Source organism: Drosophila rhopaloa, unplaced genomic scaffold (genome assembly GCF_018152115.1).
Source record: "Drosophila rhopaloa isolate 14029-0021.01 unplaced genomic scaffold, ASM1815211v1 contig_3, whole genome shotgun sequence".
NCBI lineage: Eukaryota > Metazoa > Arthropoda > Insecta > Diptera > Drosophilidae > Drosophila > Drosophila rhopaloa.
In genome coordinates this window covers 23,492,852-23,512,337 of record NW_025335123.1, presented here as the reverse complement: position 1 = coordinate 23,512,337, position 19,486 = coordinate 23,492,852, and the positions used below count along the sequence as shown (strand labels likewise).

The following is a 19,486-nucleotide window of genomic DNA, read 5'->3' as shown; positions in this document are numbered from 1 at the left end:
CACCCGACTGTTTTCATTGCTTCTGTACAATTTACACAATTTTTTTCGTGCAATGTTAATGTTAGTAGGCTAAGCGAGATTAAATAAACAATAAATAAATTAAATGTCAGTGTGGATAAACTAGTCTGTGGGTTGGCTGCAAGAAAAGTGAAATCGTGTGAGGACACAGATACATATCGAGATAAAGTAAAAAGATATAGAAACTGGGGATGAGCAACTACCGTTATCAGGGGGCCGGTGTCGGAGGCGGAGGCGTGGCCGGGGTTCGTGGATACAGTGGGATCGAGATGCGCGAGGTAATGCATCCGCATCATTTCACGTATGTGAGCCAGTGCGTCAAATACATGATCTTCATGCTGAACTTTGTGTTCTGGTTATTTGGCGGATTGCTCCTGGGAATCGGAATCTACGCCTTTAAGGACAAGTGGGAGGAGGCCAACGGGTCGGTGCGGCTGGAAAACTTCTACGATGTGTTCCTTAACATCTCCCTGGTATTGATCGAATCTGGCATGGTCATCTTCCTGGTCAGTTTTTCTGGATGTGTGGGCGCTTTGCGGGAGAACACTTTCTTGCTGAAGCTATACTCCATGTGCCTGTTGCTCTTTTTCCTCATGGAAATGGCCATCGGTGAGTCATGGGCATAGGGATCTTGCACTGCCATTACTAACTTTCTCCCTCCGCCAACAGCCATAATTTGCTTTATTTTTCCTCAGTACATGAACACCTTTCTTGAAAAACAGTTCACGGACAAGATCATCCACTCGTATCGAGATGATCCGGACTTGCAGAACTTCATCGACTTTGCCCAACAGCAGTTCAAGTGCTGCGGTCTCAGTAATTCGGGCTACCAGGATTGGAGTGAGTTAAAAGAAGATCATAAGGGACCATAACATTAGTTTGAATACCTTAAGTGGTGCTAATAATTAAAGTTTTAATTTCGGACTCTACTATTAAAATAGAGCAACAAAAGGCAGACAAATTTGTGTCAAGAAAATATATTTTATCTACAATGTTTGCTTCGCTAAAATAAGAAACATATGAGTCATATCCTTAAGCTGACAACCAAGGCCTCACATATTTTGATTATTACGAATTGTTAAATATTTGAATTATAAGAACTAATTTTTTGTTATTGGCAGGAAAAAACGAGTACTTTAACTGCAGCTCGCCGTCGGTGGAGAAATGTGGAGTGCCCTACAGTTGCTGCATCAATTCCACCGATATATCCTCCGGTCTGGTGAATATCATGTGCGGCTACGGCGTCCAAGAGGCTCCCGTGCCGGAGGCCAGGAAGCGGATCTGGACCAGCGGGTGCATCGAGGTTGTGAGAGTTCAGGCCGAGCACAATCTGTACATGATTGCCGGTAATGCCCTGTTTATTGCCCTCATTCAGCTGTTGGTCATATATTTGGCTAAGACACTGGAGGGTCAAATCGAGCTACAAAAGTCGCGTTGGGCGACGTGAGATCCGGGTCAGCCCGAATTTTACGGGCCCCACGATCACACCTGAATGTTGACAATGTCGCATACTCTCAGAATCCCTAGTTTTATAAAACCACTCATTCATGATTAGCTCGTAAAAATTCTTGCACCAGAAAAAAATTCTGACTGCTTGATTATAAATTTACCCATTGACCTTGCTATTATATTTCAAATATTTATACATTATCTTAAAAAAGGCATGACAGTCTTATAGCAAGTGAGGCTTCCATGTGTCATATTCCCATTTTCGATTTTTTGTATACATTGTGTTTGCAATTTTTACCGTGCAATATTTTTGTTGACCCTTTTTCAAAAGACAACAAACCATGAGAAATTAATATTTGTATTATATTTTTTAATATGCTTTCCAAAATGCTTTATTGATTTGATAGTCGATAGTTTGTGGGATTATTTTCTGATATTCATCAATATTTTCGTTACAATCGACCCACTTTAAAGTTGATTTTGTATATATATAACTATACATAAACCCAATACTTTTTTGAGTATTTTTTAATCCATATACTACATATGCTCATCTCAATCCGACCAAACAATGCCATATATTACGCCAGTGAATAACTTGATAAATCTCGATGCATTTATTTATACGTAATGCAATTATAGTAAAAAAAACAATAACCAACATAGTGAACGAATCTTGAATATCTATGAATAATAGCAATTTTTAAATGTATTATTAACCTAGAACCCTACAACTGTAGATTTATTATAATAAAAGACGTAAAAAAAAATGCAAAATGGTTTTAACTTATATTATACACAGATTTCAAGAACTCAAATTTTTGAATTAGTATTTCAGGAGTCTAGGAATAATAAATAATAATTAAGACTGTATTGTTGAGTGATTTTTAATTCGTGATACTGCATTTTGTTTTAAAATAGCTTAAGCCCTTATAAAATATTTATAAATTTTGCAGTTTAAGAATAATTTAAAAAAAGTTATTTTTACAATATAAAAAATAAAGAAAAAACATTTTTTAATTTACAGAATTTTGGGTTTTTGAATCAAGCAGTTTAAGCCTCGAGTTATCGATAGATATCGTTTACGTCACTGTCTGCAAGTTCCCTAGCTATCTGTGTTAGCGACTTCTATATCTTGCAATTCCATCTATTAAATGAAACAAAATTTACATATTTCAATATTTTCAGGACATATTTTATGATTTCGATTGACAATACGCCAAAGAGTTTCAATTTAAATTTATTTATTTGACCAAATCATAGCCAAATCAGTTTTAAAAAAGCTAAAATTTCACGCACCTGCTCACAACCGAGACAGCACTGTTTTCAAAATAGCTGACTTGTCAGCACTGATAGCTATTCAAAATTTAAAAACACGCGGAGCACGTGTTGATATTAAACAGAAAGAAATCAATTGAAAATAGCTATAAATATTACATAAAAATGAAGAGCAACCTGGATAAAAGCCTAAGCAATGGCGAAACAATTAAAACAAAGGTTAAAAAGGAACGCAAACGGCCCAAATCGATAAAATCCGAGGAGGATGTGGTCACAGAGAAACCGGCTAAGATTCCGAAGGTATCTAAGAAGGAGAAGCCATCAGAGCCCGAGGAAAAGGAGAACACCCTGATCAATGGACATATAAAGGTGTCCCAAATCAATAAAGCCGTTTTCGTGGTCTTTAAAAAGATCCAAGCCAGTCCACTGACCCAGAAGATGATTAATTCCCTGGTGGTGCTGCTTCGCGATGATACGAATGCGGAACAGGTTAGTGCTCTATAAGGTATTTTAACTTTTTTCCAAATACCTTTTCCTTAATTTTCCCTCTCCCAGCGAACTGCCACTAGTTGCTATGTGCTCAAGCGCTTGATTCGCTCTACGGGAGCAGATGACCTGAAGGCAGTTGCCCTGGCCGCCAGTTATATACATTGCATCCTAAGCGCCGTGCCTAGCATCGATGCTCTGGAGGTTCTAGAGACCCTAAAACGTGATCTGGCCGTTGGTAGCCAGCAGAGAGGCAAAGAGGACTCCTTGGCCGCAGTGGGTCAGTTGATCACCGCCTTTTGCATCTTGCAGACTCCGCAGTTCGCCGAGGCCAAGCCCAAACTAGTGGGTGCAGTATTCGAGATCCTGGTGGCCCAGCTTAAGGGCAGGGAGTACCTGGTGTCCTTGTGTGCGGATATTCTTGCAGACTCATTCAAAAAGGTGGGTGGTTGACATCTTCAGGAGCTGGTTGCTTATGCTTTCTTTTGTATTTTTCACAGCTTTCCACTGCCAACTTCGAGGAGTACGTGTGGCCGCTCCTACAACCTCAACTAAACAAGCCGTTAAGTGGCTTAAAGCTTAACACATGCGATCTTTTGCTGGCGGTGCACCTGACCTATCCGTCGATCCTGGGACGAGAGCAGCTCCTTGCTAGTTTGTGGCCCAAGAAACCACTGTACGGACAGCTCTTCGAGCTCTACCACTCTGGCTCCACAATTCACAGTGATGGCGTGTACGCCAGATTAGCAGCATTCCTGGAAAAGGGCGGTAAAGATTCACTCATCGCCTGGCAGCAGTATGTCGATTCGAAGCAACCACTAAAACTAAATGCTGCCAAGGCTGGTGTGATTCAAGTACTGGGTCACTTACTCCTCAACTTTAAGGAAAAAGACGAACAGACCATCTTGGATATTTTCAAACCGACATGTGTGCAATTCCTGTTGCAGGAATTATCGGCCGTAAAAGGGGACAACAGCGAGGCCAAAAAACCCTCCCAAAAGGAGCTGCGCGAGATTTGCTTCAAGTTCGAGGGATCCTTGGTTTTGAGTTTCGAGAAACAGTTGCAAAACGAGGAGATCAAGTTGCAACTGCTGCTTAGATTGCTGGAGCAGAGACTGCAGTTGGATTCGGTCATAAGCTTGCCACGTTTCAGCCAGCAGTTGATCAATCAATTGAGCGTTGAGAGTCTCCAGAAGCTCTACGATTACTATAGCAATCTGCTGGGCTCATTGGCGGATGAGGATAGAGTGAGCAGGGTGCACTGCCTCAACCAGATGCAGTTGATCTTGCAGCACCCTAAACTCGACAAGGAGGGCAAATGGCGTCAAAAGCAGTTGCGCCACTTCCTGCTCGCTGCCGTGTTCCATTTGGATGTCGACAAGAAGCCATGTGAAACCACCAACGCAAGCGCTTTTAGTCGTCAGTGCTCGGAACGTTGTGAGGAGATCTTTTTCGGTTCATTGCTGCACAAGTGCTCGGGTCTGCCAGCTCTGTGCAAGTTGCTCCAGAAAACCTTAAGTTATCTTAAAAAAGAGTTGTTTAAACCGGATGTGGAAAGCAAAATACGTTCACCAATGAATGAGGGTTTGCGAAAGGCCTGGAAACAGGTGGAGGAGCTGCTGACTAAGCCCAGTGAGGAATCAGACGTCGTCGGCCAAACTTTTGAGGCTCTTATTTTGTTTGTTTCTTTGGCGTTGTGCACAAGGAGTCCTTTATCCGTTACCGTGTTGGAGGATCTGATCATCTGCCGGAAGAATGCTCTGCAGAAGGGCAAGAAAAAAGTAAGATGAACCCAAAGATTAACTAAACCACAATAATAATAATAAATGTAATTTTCAGGCTAACGAGGACCTTAAATGGCAAGATGTGCTTACAGATGCCCTGCTACAGTTGCTCTTGCAAACGGGCCACTTCTGGCGTGAGTTTGTCAACCTAGTGGCCACGGCATTGATTCCCCATCTGGAGGCGTCTAACCTTGAGCAGATTCTCGAGGTGCTTAACATGAACAGAAATCCCTTGAGCAAAAAAGACGAGGGCGAAGAGGATAGCGATGAGGAAATGGAGGAGGAGCAGCAACCGGAAGATTCCAGTGAAGATTCAGAGGGCGATGATGATGATGATGAGGAGGAGGATGATGAAGATGAGGAGGGCGATGAGGAGTCCCATTTGGCCCAGATTCGCGAGAGCGTTCGTCAGGCATTAGTCAACGACGGCGATGCCGATGATGATGGTGCCAGCAGCGTGGATTGGAACGATGTAGACGAGGAACAGGGTCAACGCTTAAATGCTGCTCTGGAGCAATCTTTCCAGTTGTTCCGACCAAAGTCGCGCAAAGCTCAGGCCAAGGAACGGCCCACCAAATCGGAACGCATTGATAACACTAGTCTTCTACATTTCCGCATTCGCGCCCTAGATTTGCTGGAGCTGTTTGCCACCAAGAAACCAATCCAACCGGTGATCCTGGACGTGCTGCACTGCGTCTTTCAGGTGTTCCGTCATTGCAGCGGCGATACCAAACTGCAATCCTTGCGCGAAGCCAGTTTAAAGTTGCTCAAGAAGCTGCTCGCCAAGAATATTGAATTTGAGCCGAAGCAAGACAAGGCACCAATTTTGGAGGCCATTGAGCAGCTGATGTCCACTGCGGATGAGCAGTCGGAAGAGGATCAAGAGGGTAGCAAGCAACCTAGCAACCGACAGGCCAAGGCAGAGGTCACGATTTGGCGGGATAAGTGCTTTGCCTATCTGGTCAGCCAGGGATCAGCAGATAAGGAGCCCAAAGACAGTGCAGTTTGGCCTCTGCTTGTCGAGTTCCTGCAGATGTGGGTGGCCAATCGGCGTAGTCGCTTGTCGCTGGCCAGTTTTGAGGCACTTTTCCAGTCTGGTCAATGGCAGGGAGTTGCTCCACTGGCCGTTGTTTTGGCCTCCCATTTGGATGCGAAGAAAACACGCAGCTTTCGGCGGGCACAGATCTTAAAGCTTCTAAGTGAACAATTCCGACGACTCGAAACTGCTCTTAAGGATAACAGCTCGGCCTCCAAGGAATTCGAAAAGCAACTGGCCAGATATGTGGAGCAACTAGAGGCTGAAAGTAACAGTCCGAAAGAGCTGAAACTGCTGCAGAAGATTCTGGCCCAGGGTGGCCCTAAGCGGCAGAAGTTGCTGGAAAAGGTGCAAGTTCTAGGCCAGAAGCCTCAGCCCAAGAAAACGGCAGCGAAGGAGGAGGAACAGGTGACCGAGGAAGTTAAGGAAGTTGAAGACGTGCAGCAGGCAGCAGAGCAAAAGCAAGAGAAGACGAAAAAGAAGGACAAGTCCAATAAGGCCAACAAAAAGCATAAGAAAAATGAATAAATTCACTCTAGAAATTACCCTGCTAAATATTAGAGTAACATTAAGTTTTTTGTTCTTAGGAAATATCTAATGTCAAATACTAAATTAGTATTGAAGCCAACCAATAATAATAACGCAAATTTTTAAACAAGCCAGCCCAATTAACGAACTCCTCAGTTTTAATGGAAATACATTTATAAATTTTATTCGAAAAAATAATAAGATCAATATCAGTCGCTAAAAAATAATAATAACTCTAATAACTCAAATAACAATTTAAATAGATCAAAATGCTTACTAAAATTGTTTTAAGTTTTAATGAGTTGTTCCTGTTGTTATATTTCCCTACAAAAACATATATTATTGACATATTTTAAGGATGCTTCTTAAAAAGAGAGTATTGCAAAACTTTTAAAAACTCGTTTCGGTTTGGACCGCAGTATAAATATACAGGGGTTTGTAGATAATTATTTTACATTGCTCGAAGTCAAAAAGATTACTGGCGAGGTGGTAAGTAGACGTGCTGGCGAAATGTACTGTTGAATTTTGGTACCATAGACTCATCGTTTTTTCCCCGCTTTTCGGCCACGTCGTTGGTGACAATCGTGAGGATATCGGCAATGTGCTCACTTTGCAACATAGAAATTATATTTTAGTTGGATCTGGTGCCTGTCGTGTTTCATCATCTATTTACCTGTCTGAATGCTGAACGATGGCATCACAGAGACACTGAATGAACCAGCTGCCGTTGTGCGTATGCCGTAGAGCAGCAAATCCATTTACCGTGGACATGGCCCGCACCATATTAACGTGTTGACCAGGTGACTGTGTGGTTACATTGAGCTTGAACTGAAAAAGGAAATAAAATAAGAAAATGAATAGACTCGACAATATGGGTTGTAATCAATATTAGAGCTTTTAAAACTGACTAATCCTAAAAAAGAATGCTTACGGGCAATGCCTGCTCATTACGCTCTCCCTTGTTGGGAGCCTCCTCCTGGCAGGCCTGAATGATCAGGAACTTGGGTTTGTTGTAAAGGTTTTCGTAGCTGCAGAGCACGTTTTCGATGTCTGTGATGCGCAGTGCGATGCTATTCGCTCCGTATACGGCCTCCTCGAAACCGTGACTCAGGATGCAGACGACCAGTGAATCCAGCAGCACGGATCTATCGCAGGCACTGCGGATGAGCTGCACAATACCCAAGTGATCGACATCGTTGTGCGCCTCCACTTTGTAGCCCATCGAGGAGAAGACCTCCGTAAGTCGCCCTTTATCTATATCCGTGCCGACGCGGTCTCTTAATCTATTGAGCGAAAGATATTTCTGAGGAGGGGCAAGAAGAGAGATGAGTTACTTTGATATTCAACTTAATATTGTAACAAAACTACCGTAAGATCTTCGCTGACTTTCTGATGAAACTCCCTCTGGTTAATGATTAAAGCGATTCCAGCATTTTCCCGACTCAACTCCAATGCATTCTTTCGCCGTTGAGAGTATGCTGCGGCGGGCTGGCTATCCGATTGCACCTCCCGCTTGATGGTCAATGGAGGATCCACCACTACCTGACTCTCATCTGGAGCATTGCTATTGATAGTATCTATCAACAATTTGGCATGCTCCTGCAAATCGTTGAATTTTAAATGTTCAATCAGCAGCTGAACATCGCTGCCCGTTGCATTAATGTCCCCCAGCCGGATACATCCCCTTGTCAACCAGTCCAGAAGGAAGATCTCCAGATAACTGGGATCGTAAAAACGGAGTGGATCTCCAGCCTGCTGTCGCGCCACCTTTTCGCCAACATCCAAGACCAAGCGACCACTCTGCGCCAAAGACAACTGCTCACATATCCTATAGAGACTCTTCAGAAGAGGATGAACATGCAGTGTAATCCCACCGATATGCGGCAAATAGTGCACTCGCAGCTCCTGCCAACGCAGACCCAATCTGCGGAGCACCTGACGCGCGCCAATGATGCAAAGCGCCTCCACGAGGCGGCGTTTCCAAGTTTCCGGCCGGGATTTGGCATACTGCAGGAGCAGATCGCTCTGCGGGAATTCCGATCGGGTCATGGGCAATAGTTTTTGCAGTATGTAAGTGGCATCAGAGTGATCGTCGCCATAAAGTAGGAAGCAGAGACCCACCTGAAGGAAATATCACTGGAATTAATAAGTTTAAAGATGTGGGAAGTATGATTTCTCAGTTTTCCCTGGGCTTAAAGTATATTTAACATTAGTTCAATAACATCATAGCTACTTTAACAACAGAAGTATTTTTTAAATATAAGAATACAAAAAATGTACAGAAGATAATTGAAACATTCAAACCTCCGATTGAGTCATGCTTTACTACACCCTTTGGGAAGTTGTCTTACCTTTTGGGCAAAGTTCAGGTCCCGCTCCACATAAACCAGATCATTCTGATCGATGGCGTCCAGTTGGGTCAGCAGATTTGATGCGGCCATGATGTCGGCTTAATGCGGGAATGTACCAAATTGGGAATTCGGATAAAATCCGAAACGCAAGAACAAAAACTCTTTACCTCAATAGAGAAGGTTCGCCACAGCTGATTAGGTGCGATCAACAATATCGAAAACAAAACCCAGACATTAGGGAGGAGAAAATATCATAAAATATGTGTACATTTTTAACTTATTTATTATTTGATTGTATTTTACATTTTTTGATCAAATATATCTTACATATATGTATTATCTTGTTTTATTAACAACCTTGAAATATATGTTGTCGATATCGATATGGTTTACTTCCAAATCCTTCGAGTTAATATTCAATTTAGGATTCATGAATTCCTCAAGAAGACGAAATTTGCTAATATTTTCTCTACATTAATTTCTTTTTTAACTTTTATTTTGGCTATTTGTAACCGATCTATAGCCTTTTTTAGGTCCCTTATATTTTTTAACAGACAAATATCAGAAATTCTGATATATGGGGTAGGGTAAATGATTCTCAACAACTTTTTCGTACAAACGGTTGTGTTCCTGTTTAAAAACGTGTACAACAGTTTATAGTTTGCCGGAGCTAGCAACAAAATTTCCATTTTAAAACTAAAATACTATCTAACTGTCAATCTATGACAAAATAAAAACAGTATGATTCCTTTGTGCCACTTAATTAAGAAAGTACTCCAAAAGTAACGAGCCAGCTTTAACAAATGAAATGTCGAAAAGCATCGGTATTTTACTGAGAATCCTCTTTGCGCTCTCAAATTTATAAAATATTTAAATTAAAAAGTATCTGGCAGCATTCGCATCGAAGAATCATCTGGCAATTGGCGTTGCCAGATAGATGACACCCAGGGTTTGGCCATCCATGGGATAATATCGAATAAACAACAAACGGTCACACTAAGTAGAATTGTTGAACTGTTAACAAAATCACGCTCCTGAAATTACTCATGTTTTGGACGAGACGAAAAGTTTTATTAATTTAATGTTTTTGTATATTGTATTCTGTCCATGAGCGTATCAGAGTCAGACAGAAAGAAAGGGAGAGAGACATACTGAGATACAGGGCCCGCAGGCAGAGAGACAGAGAGGGCGAGAGCGAGCTAAAGCGGGTGCGAGCAAGACAGCGCGCGCTCGCCGCACGCACACATATATATAGTATCAGAAAAAACCAAGTCGAAAAAGGTCGCTATTCGATTTTGCGAAAATTTCAACGATTTTTTCATACCTATATATGTACACAAAGAACCGCTGCGTCATCAAATACGTATATATCAGATGTATGTCAATATATGTATGGCCACTACTATATGTCATATAAGCCAGTATATATATCTTTATTCACCTACTGTACCACTTCCACATTATGTAAGCAGCGACGCCAAAAAAACACAAAAACAGGAAAAACGAAAAGCAAAAAGCAAAACAACGAACCAAAAAAATCGTACCTATAAACCGAAAACCGAACAGCAATGTTATAAACAAATACCGAAAAGTTGTAAATGTTCCATATAAAAAAAGAAAACAGAAATCGCACGTAAAATCACGCTAAAAAGAAAGTAAGATCGAAAAAAAACGAAATGTTTGATTGTTTGGCATAGTTCCGAAATATCTGTATGTACTCCACTGTATATGTACTTATGTATGTCTGTATGTATACATATGTATGTTCCTCTGCGGCCACGCCCCCCTCGCATCGTGCGTGAGAAAGGGACAGGTGGCGCGAGTTATTGGAAGCATTCATACATACATTTGTTTTTGGAACGCCAGCAAAAAGAAAAACAAATATGCGTGGTTTTTCGTTCACTGTATGTATGTACATAAATGCAAACTGCGCAGCTGTTTAGCACACTCATACACACGACTGTCATTAATAGTCGCACTTAAACAAATTCTTACATCAAACTAAAAAAACTAAAAGTGTAAACATTAAACATTTCTTTTTTTCGAGCACACACTCAAAAAACACAATAATTAACTAACAAAGACATTATCTTCTTCCAAAACATACGCGAGTACATTCAAACTGGAACATTGCCTTGTTTGTATGTATTACCCGCTTAGGTATTGGATGTGTGATAGAGACAACATGATAAACAACCGCGAGCCAGAACGAAACACGCGCTTATTATGTGTATGACATGTTTGTTATTGTAAATTTTTTTAATTGAAATGATTGCACACTTTGCTTAAGTGCATATGTATAAATGTAAAAAAATTTGAATGCAAACATCAAGTCCCAGATACACTCATACATATAAACACACGCAATACAAAGATGCGCATGTGACTTATAACGGTTGTTGTCTCTTTCGCACAATACCAAACAAAAACAAACTGGATATGTTTTCAAACTCACTGGAAATTTTTGTTGCTGTTGTTTTGCTGCCCTTTGCTTTACGGTTTTCAGAAATGTTTTGAATTTTCCAAAATTTGGAGAATTCAAATTAAACATTTGTGCTATTATTTAAGTTTTCTTTTAATTTTAAAAATGTTTTAGATTTGATTGTTTGATTGTAGATTTGCAATAATTGTTGCTTTAAATAGTTTAAAATATATTTTAATTTGTAAAATTCATGATCAATTTTTAATATTTTTTGTAGCTTTTTAGCGTACTCTCTGAAAATTGTTTTCTTTTATTTAATTTGATCTTGTCTAATATTTTAAAAAAAGCTTATAGTATTTGGAAATTTTTGGAACTTTAAATTATGACTTTTGCGTACATTTTAGATAAATAAATTTCTGAAACGTTGTCAATTTTAAAATCAATTAATTGGCAATACTTATTTGACAATATAGTTTTAAATGCGACAATAATAACATACCAATATATTTCCATTAAAAATTATAGGAATATGAATTTTAAGTAGTAACACTTAAAAGGCATTATTTTTCACTGTGGCCTTATAATCGATAACTTGTAATATTAAAAAGATTTGATCTATGTATATTCTTTAAAAGCACAAAGAAAACGATAATTTTTAAGATATTACAATTTTCAACATCTTTGAAAAAACATTACTTTATACTTTTAAGTCCAAACAATATTATCTAAAACACCTTTGTTCAGTTAAATGAAACAAAACTTAATTAATTTAAACATGTATTTATGTGTAATTTTTAAAAATCGTTTTTGAATCATTTTGAAAACAATACGAGCTTTAAACCTTTTCGAAGCCGAAATATTTGAGTTCTAAGATCACACCTCCATTTCGACCCATCAGGGACGTTTGCTTTTTGTGTTAACCAATTCCAGATAGCATTCAGTTTTTAGTTTTCGATCGCATATGTGGTTAGGTTGGGAGTACTCATTCACCTCTGAATATTTCGATATATATATACATAACTATATAGGGCTATATTGAGATCGTTTCCTTATCCATGACCTTTACAAAACACCCTTTTGTTCCAGCAGTTCTGCAAAAAGAGCATCGTTTTTCGCGGGTTCGCCACTAGCTTTATCGCCATTGAGATCTAAGCTATAAATACGAAAATGTCATCTATTTTGGCGGATGCGCCGGTGATTGATTTAGCGGAGGACTTAGAGGATGGCGAGATCGACGACGATGACGAGGAGGAGGAAGCGCAGCCGCCACCGAAGATCAAAGTCCAAAAGAAGGTTTCCTCAGTGGATGATGATGTCCAATTTGTGGGCATCGAGGTGAAGAACAAAATCAGCGAAGAGGATGTCGTTTTTCTGGGATTATCGGCCGATTCTAGCGGCGTACACAATAACAATAGCAGCAAGTCTAAGAAGCCCAGACCATTGGAAGGTAAAAGCTCGTTGGGATGGGATTTTACAGATAATTATTTTGATACATTTTAAACATCCATAGATGATCACGCCAGCAGCATTGAAAATGCTATAGCCAATGCCTTAAAGAAGAAGGGCATAGAACCGCCAATGCCCAGAATGCGTTCGTCAAACCAAGGCGATATGGGCGATGTATCTTTGGAGGGATCCGGGGAGGGTTTATCCGGCGGCGGAAATCACCTCCAGCAACCAAGTCGCAGCAGCAGGAGAAGGAAGAGGAAAAAAGAACGCGAGCGTGAGCAAAAGAAGGACAAGGAACACCAGGTAATGCCATTCCCCATAATTAACCTGTTCCATCTGTTCTACCTCCCACTCCCATTTAAATCTTAAATGACCAGATAATTTGAAAATTCCCTTTTAGCAATTCAACATTTTTTTTGTATGTGGCTCTGCGGAAATTGAGAACATGCTAAACTTGAAAATTATATGAAAGAGCTTAGCTACCGTGACAAAATCCCATGACGAACTGTTTTATTTTTCCCCTGTTCCTTCTGCCTTTAGTTTATCATTAACTATCGACTTGATTGCTGCATGGTTTGGCTAAGCTGCTTAGAACGCAGTCAGGTGGGTATAAAGCAGGATCGAAGGATCAGGTTTCCGGGATAAAAGCTGCAATAAAAAACTGACTTGCCAGTAGAAATCTCCTAATTACATAATATGCATTTAATTAATAGGAAATTATGTTAGCGTAAAATTCTGTAAAAAACCATATCCAATGTGATCTTCTCTGCTTTTATATGGGGGATCTAAAGAGTGTTAAGGGATTCAAATACAGTTTTCTTAAAAGGATTCCAGTTTGTAGTTATCATTGTGAGATCAAAAACGTTTAAGCTCGATGATATTATTGATAAACCATTAATAAGCTTATGGGAAGGTAGGTAATTCAAGTAATCTTAATACTTGTTTAATTCCTTGAGTTCCTAAGTTATAACCATAGTGTGTTGGTTTAAAATAAATTCGTGAAGGGTTCTTTAAATGCGCCTTTCGTTTAATAAGGCCAACGTACAGAAGTCCATGCTTACTATATACATTTTTTTTTACTATGATAAATAGTTCCTACTTGAAAAACCATTTGAATCATTGTGAAATTAGTACATCTCCCTAATCTCCTATCGCTTATTATGCACTTTATTTATGTTCAATTACGATTCATTCTTACAAAGTCCTTTCTATATAAGCACTTCCGAAATCCCTGAGCTTACTCTCTTAATCCTTACCAGAAGTCCTTTTGCATATTTTATATGCATTATATTATTGTCTGTATTAAAACTTCATGTCATTAATTCACATATCTGTTCAATCCTTAATTTTCCGACTTAATCCTTTCCAGAAACGGTCACGCCGTGAAGAGGATGACGTGTCCGGTGTGGCGGGCGGTGCCGGTAGTGAGGACATGGACGAGTATGAGATGATGAACGTACGCGGCGGCAGTCCGCCGCCCGGAGGAGTAGCACCAGCCTCATCTGGAGGTAGTGGTGCTCAACGATTCAGCGGTCCCGACTGGGATATGGGCGATGGGCCAGCGGCAGGCGGAGGAGCAGGCGCTGGTGGAGGAGGAGGAGGCTATGATTCGCAGCAGGATCCTTACAGCAGCTACGATTCCTATTCCGAGGAGGAGGCGGCATCTGGCCCGGGCTTGATGAATCAGCGGCGTCGAATGCGAAGAGATAGAGAGAAGGATACGCAAAGGGGTAGCAACAAACGCAAGCGAAGGGATCGCGAACGCCATGAGGCCGTTGGAGTTGGAGCAGGGCCCAAGCGAAATCGTCGAGATTCCGGGGAAGGAGGTGGCGGTGGTCAGGATAAGATGGGCGGCTGCGGTCGTGTCGAGCCCCGCAAACTGGAGCTATGCAAGTTCTATCTAATGGATTGCTGCGCCAAGCGGGACAAGTGCTCATACATGCACAAGGAGTTCCCCTGCAAGTACTATTACCTGGGCATGGATTGCTATGCCGGCGACGATTGCCTTTTTCATCACGGCGAACCTCTATCCGAACAGCTGCGCAACATCCTGCTCAAACACATGGAGACGGCACCGAAAGAAATTCTCGGCGATTTCAAGCGAATATCGAGGGACATTGCTCTGGGGCAGATGACTCGACGACACGAGCAGTTGTGCGAGCAATTTAAGCGGGAGAATACCTGGAGCAGCATGATGGGCAGTGGGGGAATGGGCAGGCGACAGGATCAGCAGCAGCACATGCAGATGCAACAGCAGCAGCAACAAATGCAGCAGCAACAAATGCAGCAGCAACAGGAACAGCAACAGCTCCAACTGCAACAACAGGGGGCTGCTGAGGCCGGTGGCTGCATTCCCTCCCTTTTAGACATGGTCATCAATCCACCGCATCCAGAGAAGAAACGCAAGTCCCGCTGGGCTGATAAAACGGCAGCCAAGGCGGCAGCTGGAGCAGCAGCTGCATCAGAAACGGGGAACACATCTTCGGCTGTCAAATCATTGCCACCACATTTGGACTTGGCCAATCTCACCAGCGTTTTGAGTCCCGAAAACATGGCCAAGCTGAATAAACTGGGCATCACGAACCTGGAGCAAATGCTGCAAGTGCCCTTTGGCCAGTTAACTGAGGCGGGCTTAACGCTGGTCGAGATTGGGGAGATTCAGCGCAAGGCCGAAGAGGCCAAGCCACAAACCCAAACGGAAACGCCGATCAGGTAAGCATTGCTTCTAAAGCCAAAGTTTCTAAACGCAGAGGGCTTTATAATTTTAGTCAAAAGTATACAACGCAGCAAAGGAGACATTTCCGACCCTATGAAGTATTATGTTCTTGATGATTCAGGACTTATCGATTTAGCCATGTCCCTTAATTTCAGAAAAGACTTCTTAAAAATAATTAAAACTGCCTTGTTTTGTAACAAATACTGAAAAATTGTGTCCTATGGCTGCCATATTAACGATAAACTTCTGTCTCCCGAAGTTTACTTACTAGTTTTACTTACTAACAATGTGTTAACTTCCACTTTTTCATGTAGCACTCCCATTGCGAAGCCGGAAACGGAGGCCAACAACAGCAATTCCAACAGCAATGGTTTCATTATGGTGGACTATACACAGTATCTCAAGGATGCACATGTCAGCTTTTCGGGCAACGATCCGCGTGAGTAGATGGGATTATTTTTACAATTGGTTTAACAATATAATAGGGGAAGCACTTTGGTGATGTATAAGTAGGGACTATGTAAACATTCTAACAACATCTCAACATCTTGTGATGAAAGTTTCTTTGCATTCGTTGAAATGTATGTAATAGGTAAGCGGAAGCTTTTCTGACCCTGTAAAGTATACATATATATTCTTGAGCAAGAAAACTAGCCGAGGAATTGGTCCGTATGAACGTTGAGATCTCAAAAAGTTCTGAATGATTTAGTCAGGATTATAAAAAAACTTTTAGTGTTGAACAAAAAAGCTACATGAAGCTAATTTACCTAATAAATTAAATACATGTTTAAAATACTTAAATAGTCAAAATTGTGTAAAGTTTTGACTTCGATCAATTTAGATGTTAAACAATCTTATATTTTTGTGCTTTGGTTTAAAGCTTTCTTCTAAACGAAGACAGAGGCTATTCAATTTTAAATAAAGCCTGATTACGCGATTTCTTGCCTTTTTTAAAGTATTTATTTATTTTAATTGACTTTTCTATTTCATTTTAGTGGACGACGATCGCGATGATGAAGAGCAACTGGTCATAGACGATGGCAACGAGTCCACCGCCGAAGAGGAGCAGCAACCAAAGCCGGCGAAGGCGCCGACGGCCGCTCGACAGGATTCCGCCACCGAGGAGGCGCCCTTGCCCTCAGTTTTCGATTTGCCCAGCTTCATGAGCAACATGCTGGGCCAGGCAGCCTCGACAAGCCAACTGCTGCCAGCCAGTGCCACGTCGCCCAATCAGGAGATGACGCCATTGGCTGGAGATGATCAATCAGGACTAAGACCCGTGCCCAGCGGCGGGAACTCCTCCACCAATGTGTTCAGCCGCATTCTGTTCGGTGACAAGCAATCGGATCCCGAGGCTAGAGCGGCGTTCTACCGCGACATCATACGCAATCCCTTCAAGGCTCACAGCGGCGATGGCGATGTGGACTCCAGTAATGAGAACTCCAATTCGAATTCGCGTTCGCTGACGCCGACTCCCACTCCGGAGCCGGGGTCCCAGTCGCCCAAGCAGGAGGATCACGACCTTGAGATGCCGGAATTGCCTGCCATTACGGAAGCGTTGCCGCCAACGACGCCCTCGCTCTATGTGCGCCCTTCAATGTATGATTTCGATCCCTCCAAGCCGGAGCAACAGCACCAGCGTAGGGAGCCCGCCCTGGAGGAGGAGGAGCTGCGCCAGCGTGATACAGATATGCGCCTCCCGTTCGAACCGATGATACACTACATGCCCGCCACCGAGATAGATGCGGCGATCTTCTCGCACACTCCGCTCCGCTGGCAGCTGCAGATGGTGTTCGTGGAGAAGACCAGCTATGCCCAGATCAGAGCCAGCGCTCTGCACAAGGGGCAGCGGGATCTGCGGGATCCGCGCATCCGTCGTATTTTGGGCTTACCCGATATACCCGATAATGGCGGACCCTTGGGCTCGGTAGCTCCTGCGGGGGCTAGCTCCTTGTCGAGTGACTCCTTTGGTCGTTCCGGAGCGAGTATAGCCTCGCCAGAATCGGAGTGCAGTGTACGCGATGCCACGCCCAGTTCACCGCCCCCGGCTTTGGCCAATTTGCCCTCGATGAGTGTGCCACCGCCATCGATGAGTGTACCGCCTCCGAATCTACAGCTGGAAAAGCCCGCGGTGCGAACAGATCCACGTCGCGATCCCAGGAGAGCCCATCTTCAGGCTCAAACTCAAGCTGCGAGTACGGCGAATCCCACTCCATCCACTACAACCAATGCCACTGGTGGCAGCAAACAAATCTCCGAAATCCGCAGCCTGATGCAGAGTTCCAACTGGTACAAGAATCTGGGCAGCAATAATAAGATCATGGTGAATCAACAGCTCGCCTTGGTGTTTACCGAACTTAAGAAGTTTCATCAGCTGCCCGAGGATGCACCAAAGATTTTTGATGTCAGCTTTATAGTGAACAACCCCACGTTGCAGCAAATCTTTGCCAAGCTCTTCATTTTTGTGGATGACAATGGACAGGTGGTGCAGATGCCCGAGGAGAATACCGGTGGTGGAGCAGGAGCACCAGGAGCAGGAGCAGCAGGAGGTGGTGTGGTACTGCCCAATCTATCGCAGCCGCCACCAATTTTGGCACAAATGCTAAGGGTACCGCCGCCAAATATACGGATGCTGCGCATGTCCGGAATGATGATGCAAATGGGCAATCTGGGACCGCCTTTCAATCAGCCACCTCCGCGAGCTGGATTGCTGGGAATGCTGCCAGGCAGCAATGGAGGAAACCAAGGAGGAGTAAACCAGGGAGGAGGAGGACCAGTGCCCAATGGCAATCCCTTCAATCCGTTTGCGGGCGGAGCAGGCAACAATGGAGGAGGAGGCTGCGGCATGGGCAACATGAATCCCATGGGCAACATGGGCAACATGGGTAACATGGGTAACATGGGCAACATGGGCATGCCTTTCAACAACTTTAACAATGGGAACAATAACAACAACGGGGGAGGCAGAGGTGGAAATTTTCCGGCCGGAGGACCAGGTGGAAACGGCAATGGAAGCAATCGCAATCAGCGAGGCGGCAATCAGCGGAATCGCAACATCTAAAAGCGAGTGTCCAGGAAAACCCAACCAACATAAAAGACTTCTTATGCCAAAATGATGTCCATATTATGCCCCATGACCCTTTCACCCCACCCCCTATTAAACCCCACAAAGAACTGGGTTTTCCCCCCTTTTCTAGAAAATCCGGGCTTCGACTGCTTTGTACATTGTATTCTATTACTTAAATCCCCATCATTGTCCCTATTTTTTTTGGCTAGGTGTAAGGAAGACCCTTATAGCACTACTACGTATTGATAAATGTAGTTTAAACGGAGTAAAAAACAAAGTAACTTAAACAAGAAAAAAAAACAGAGGAACAGGATCAGAAAGTGAAGTAGAAATGGTATGCGACCCTTTTTACCGAACATTTTTAGTAATGTAGGATAATTTGTTTATTTGTACATGTACTTGATTAACTAGACATACAAACTACAAATAAATGACCTGTTTTAAGTAATGCGGCAAATATAGGTATGCTAGGCCTTTTTAAAAGTGCAGGAAAGGAGCGCCACAATCGAAAAAGATGCCTTAAAATGCGCGAGATTTTCTTTAGTTATAAAAATGGCTTTGATAGTCTAATCAAAGCGCTAAATGACTCGAAATTTTGGGGAATTTAGTTTATTGACATATATTTTGCATATTAAACATATGGCTGTTTTCTAAAACGCACTTAAGTGCTGCCTATTTATTTATATTTATATCACAGCATCTTGGAGAGATACTTAACATTAATACATATTTTTTAAATTGATAGTTATAGATATAGTTTTCAGTTTTGTTTATTTGGGTTTTATTGATATTTGATATTTTGAATTTGAATTTAGTTTCGCGCGCGCTGTTAAAGTTGTTTTGACGATAGCCCACCTCTAATTCATCGCGAAATGTGTTATACGATAGTTTACTTTGCTATT

The 19,486-nt window shown here is 42.3% G+C and overlaps 4 protein-coding genes across 6 annotated transcripts; 3 read left to right on the top strand and 1 right to left on the bottom strand.

Annotated features, from left to right (window-relative positions):
- Nucleotides 1-14: 14 nt before the first annotated feature.
- Nucleotides 15-2,246, top strand: LOC108049740 (tetraspanin-33). Its single transcript, XM_017131031.2, has 3 exons — nt 15-627; nt 688-858; nt 1,140-2,246. Exons 1-3 carry the CDS (start codon nt 210-212, stop codon nt 1,463-1,465), a joined length of 915 nt encoding a protein of 304 aa, XP_016986520.1. The 5' UTR covers nt 15-209; the 3' UTR covers nt 1,466-2,246.
- A 557-nt stretch (nt 2,247-2,803) lies between these two features.
- Nucleotides 2,804-6,719, top strand: LOC108049735 (myb-binding protein 1A). Its single transcript, XM_017131027.1, has 4 exons — nt 2,804-3,234; nt 3,301-3,672; nt 3,732-5,012; nt 5,071-6,719. The coding sequence occupies exons 1-4, from the start codon at nt 2,911-2,913 to the stop codon at nt 6,577-6,579; spliced, it is 3,486 nt and encodes a 1,161-aa protein (XP_016986516.1). The 5' UTR covers nt 2,804-2,910; the 3' UTR covers nt 6,580-6,719.
- A 133-nt stretch (nt 6,720-6,852) lies between these two features.
- On the bottom strand, nt 6,853-9,139 carry LOC108049736 (caspase-8). Its single transcript, XM_017131028.2, has 5 exons — nt 8,931-9,139; nt 7,948-8,700; nt 7,511-7,882; nt 7,253-7,407; nt 6,853-7,187 (listed from the first exon to the last, which is right to left on the bottom strand). Exons 1-5 carry the CDS (start codon nt 9,018-9,020, stop codon nt 7,055-7,057), a joined length of 1,503 nt encoding a protein of 500 aa, XP_016986517.1. The 5' UTR covers nt 9,021-9,139; the 3' UTR covers nt 6,853-7,054.
- Nucleotides 9,140-9,908: 769 nt separating this feature from the next.
- Nucleotides 9,909-19,032, top strand: LOC108049732 (protein suppressor of sable). Of its 3 annotated transcripts, none has more exons than XM_017131022.2 (6): nt 9,909-10,306; nt 12,442-12,799; nt 12,863-13,104; nt 14,171-15,513; nt 15,832-15,956; nt 16,513-19,032. In XM_017131022.2, exons 2-6 carry the CDS (start codon nt 12,520-12,522, stop codon nt 18,576-18,578), a joined length of 4,056 nt encoding a protein of 1,351 aa, XP_016986511.1. In that variant the 5' UTR covers nt 9,909-10,306; nt 12,442-12,519; the 3' UTR covers nt 18,579-19,032. The 3 variants fall into 3 exon arrangements, with proteins under 3 accessions (XP_016986511.1, XP_016986512.1, XP_016986510.1); XM_017131023.2 differs by having other exon boundaries at nt 9,909-10,394; XM_017131021.2 differs by having other exon boundaries at nt 9,909-11,071.
- The last annotated feature ends 454 nt before the right edge of the window (nt 19,033-19,486 follow it).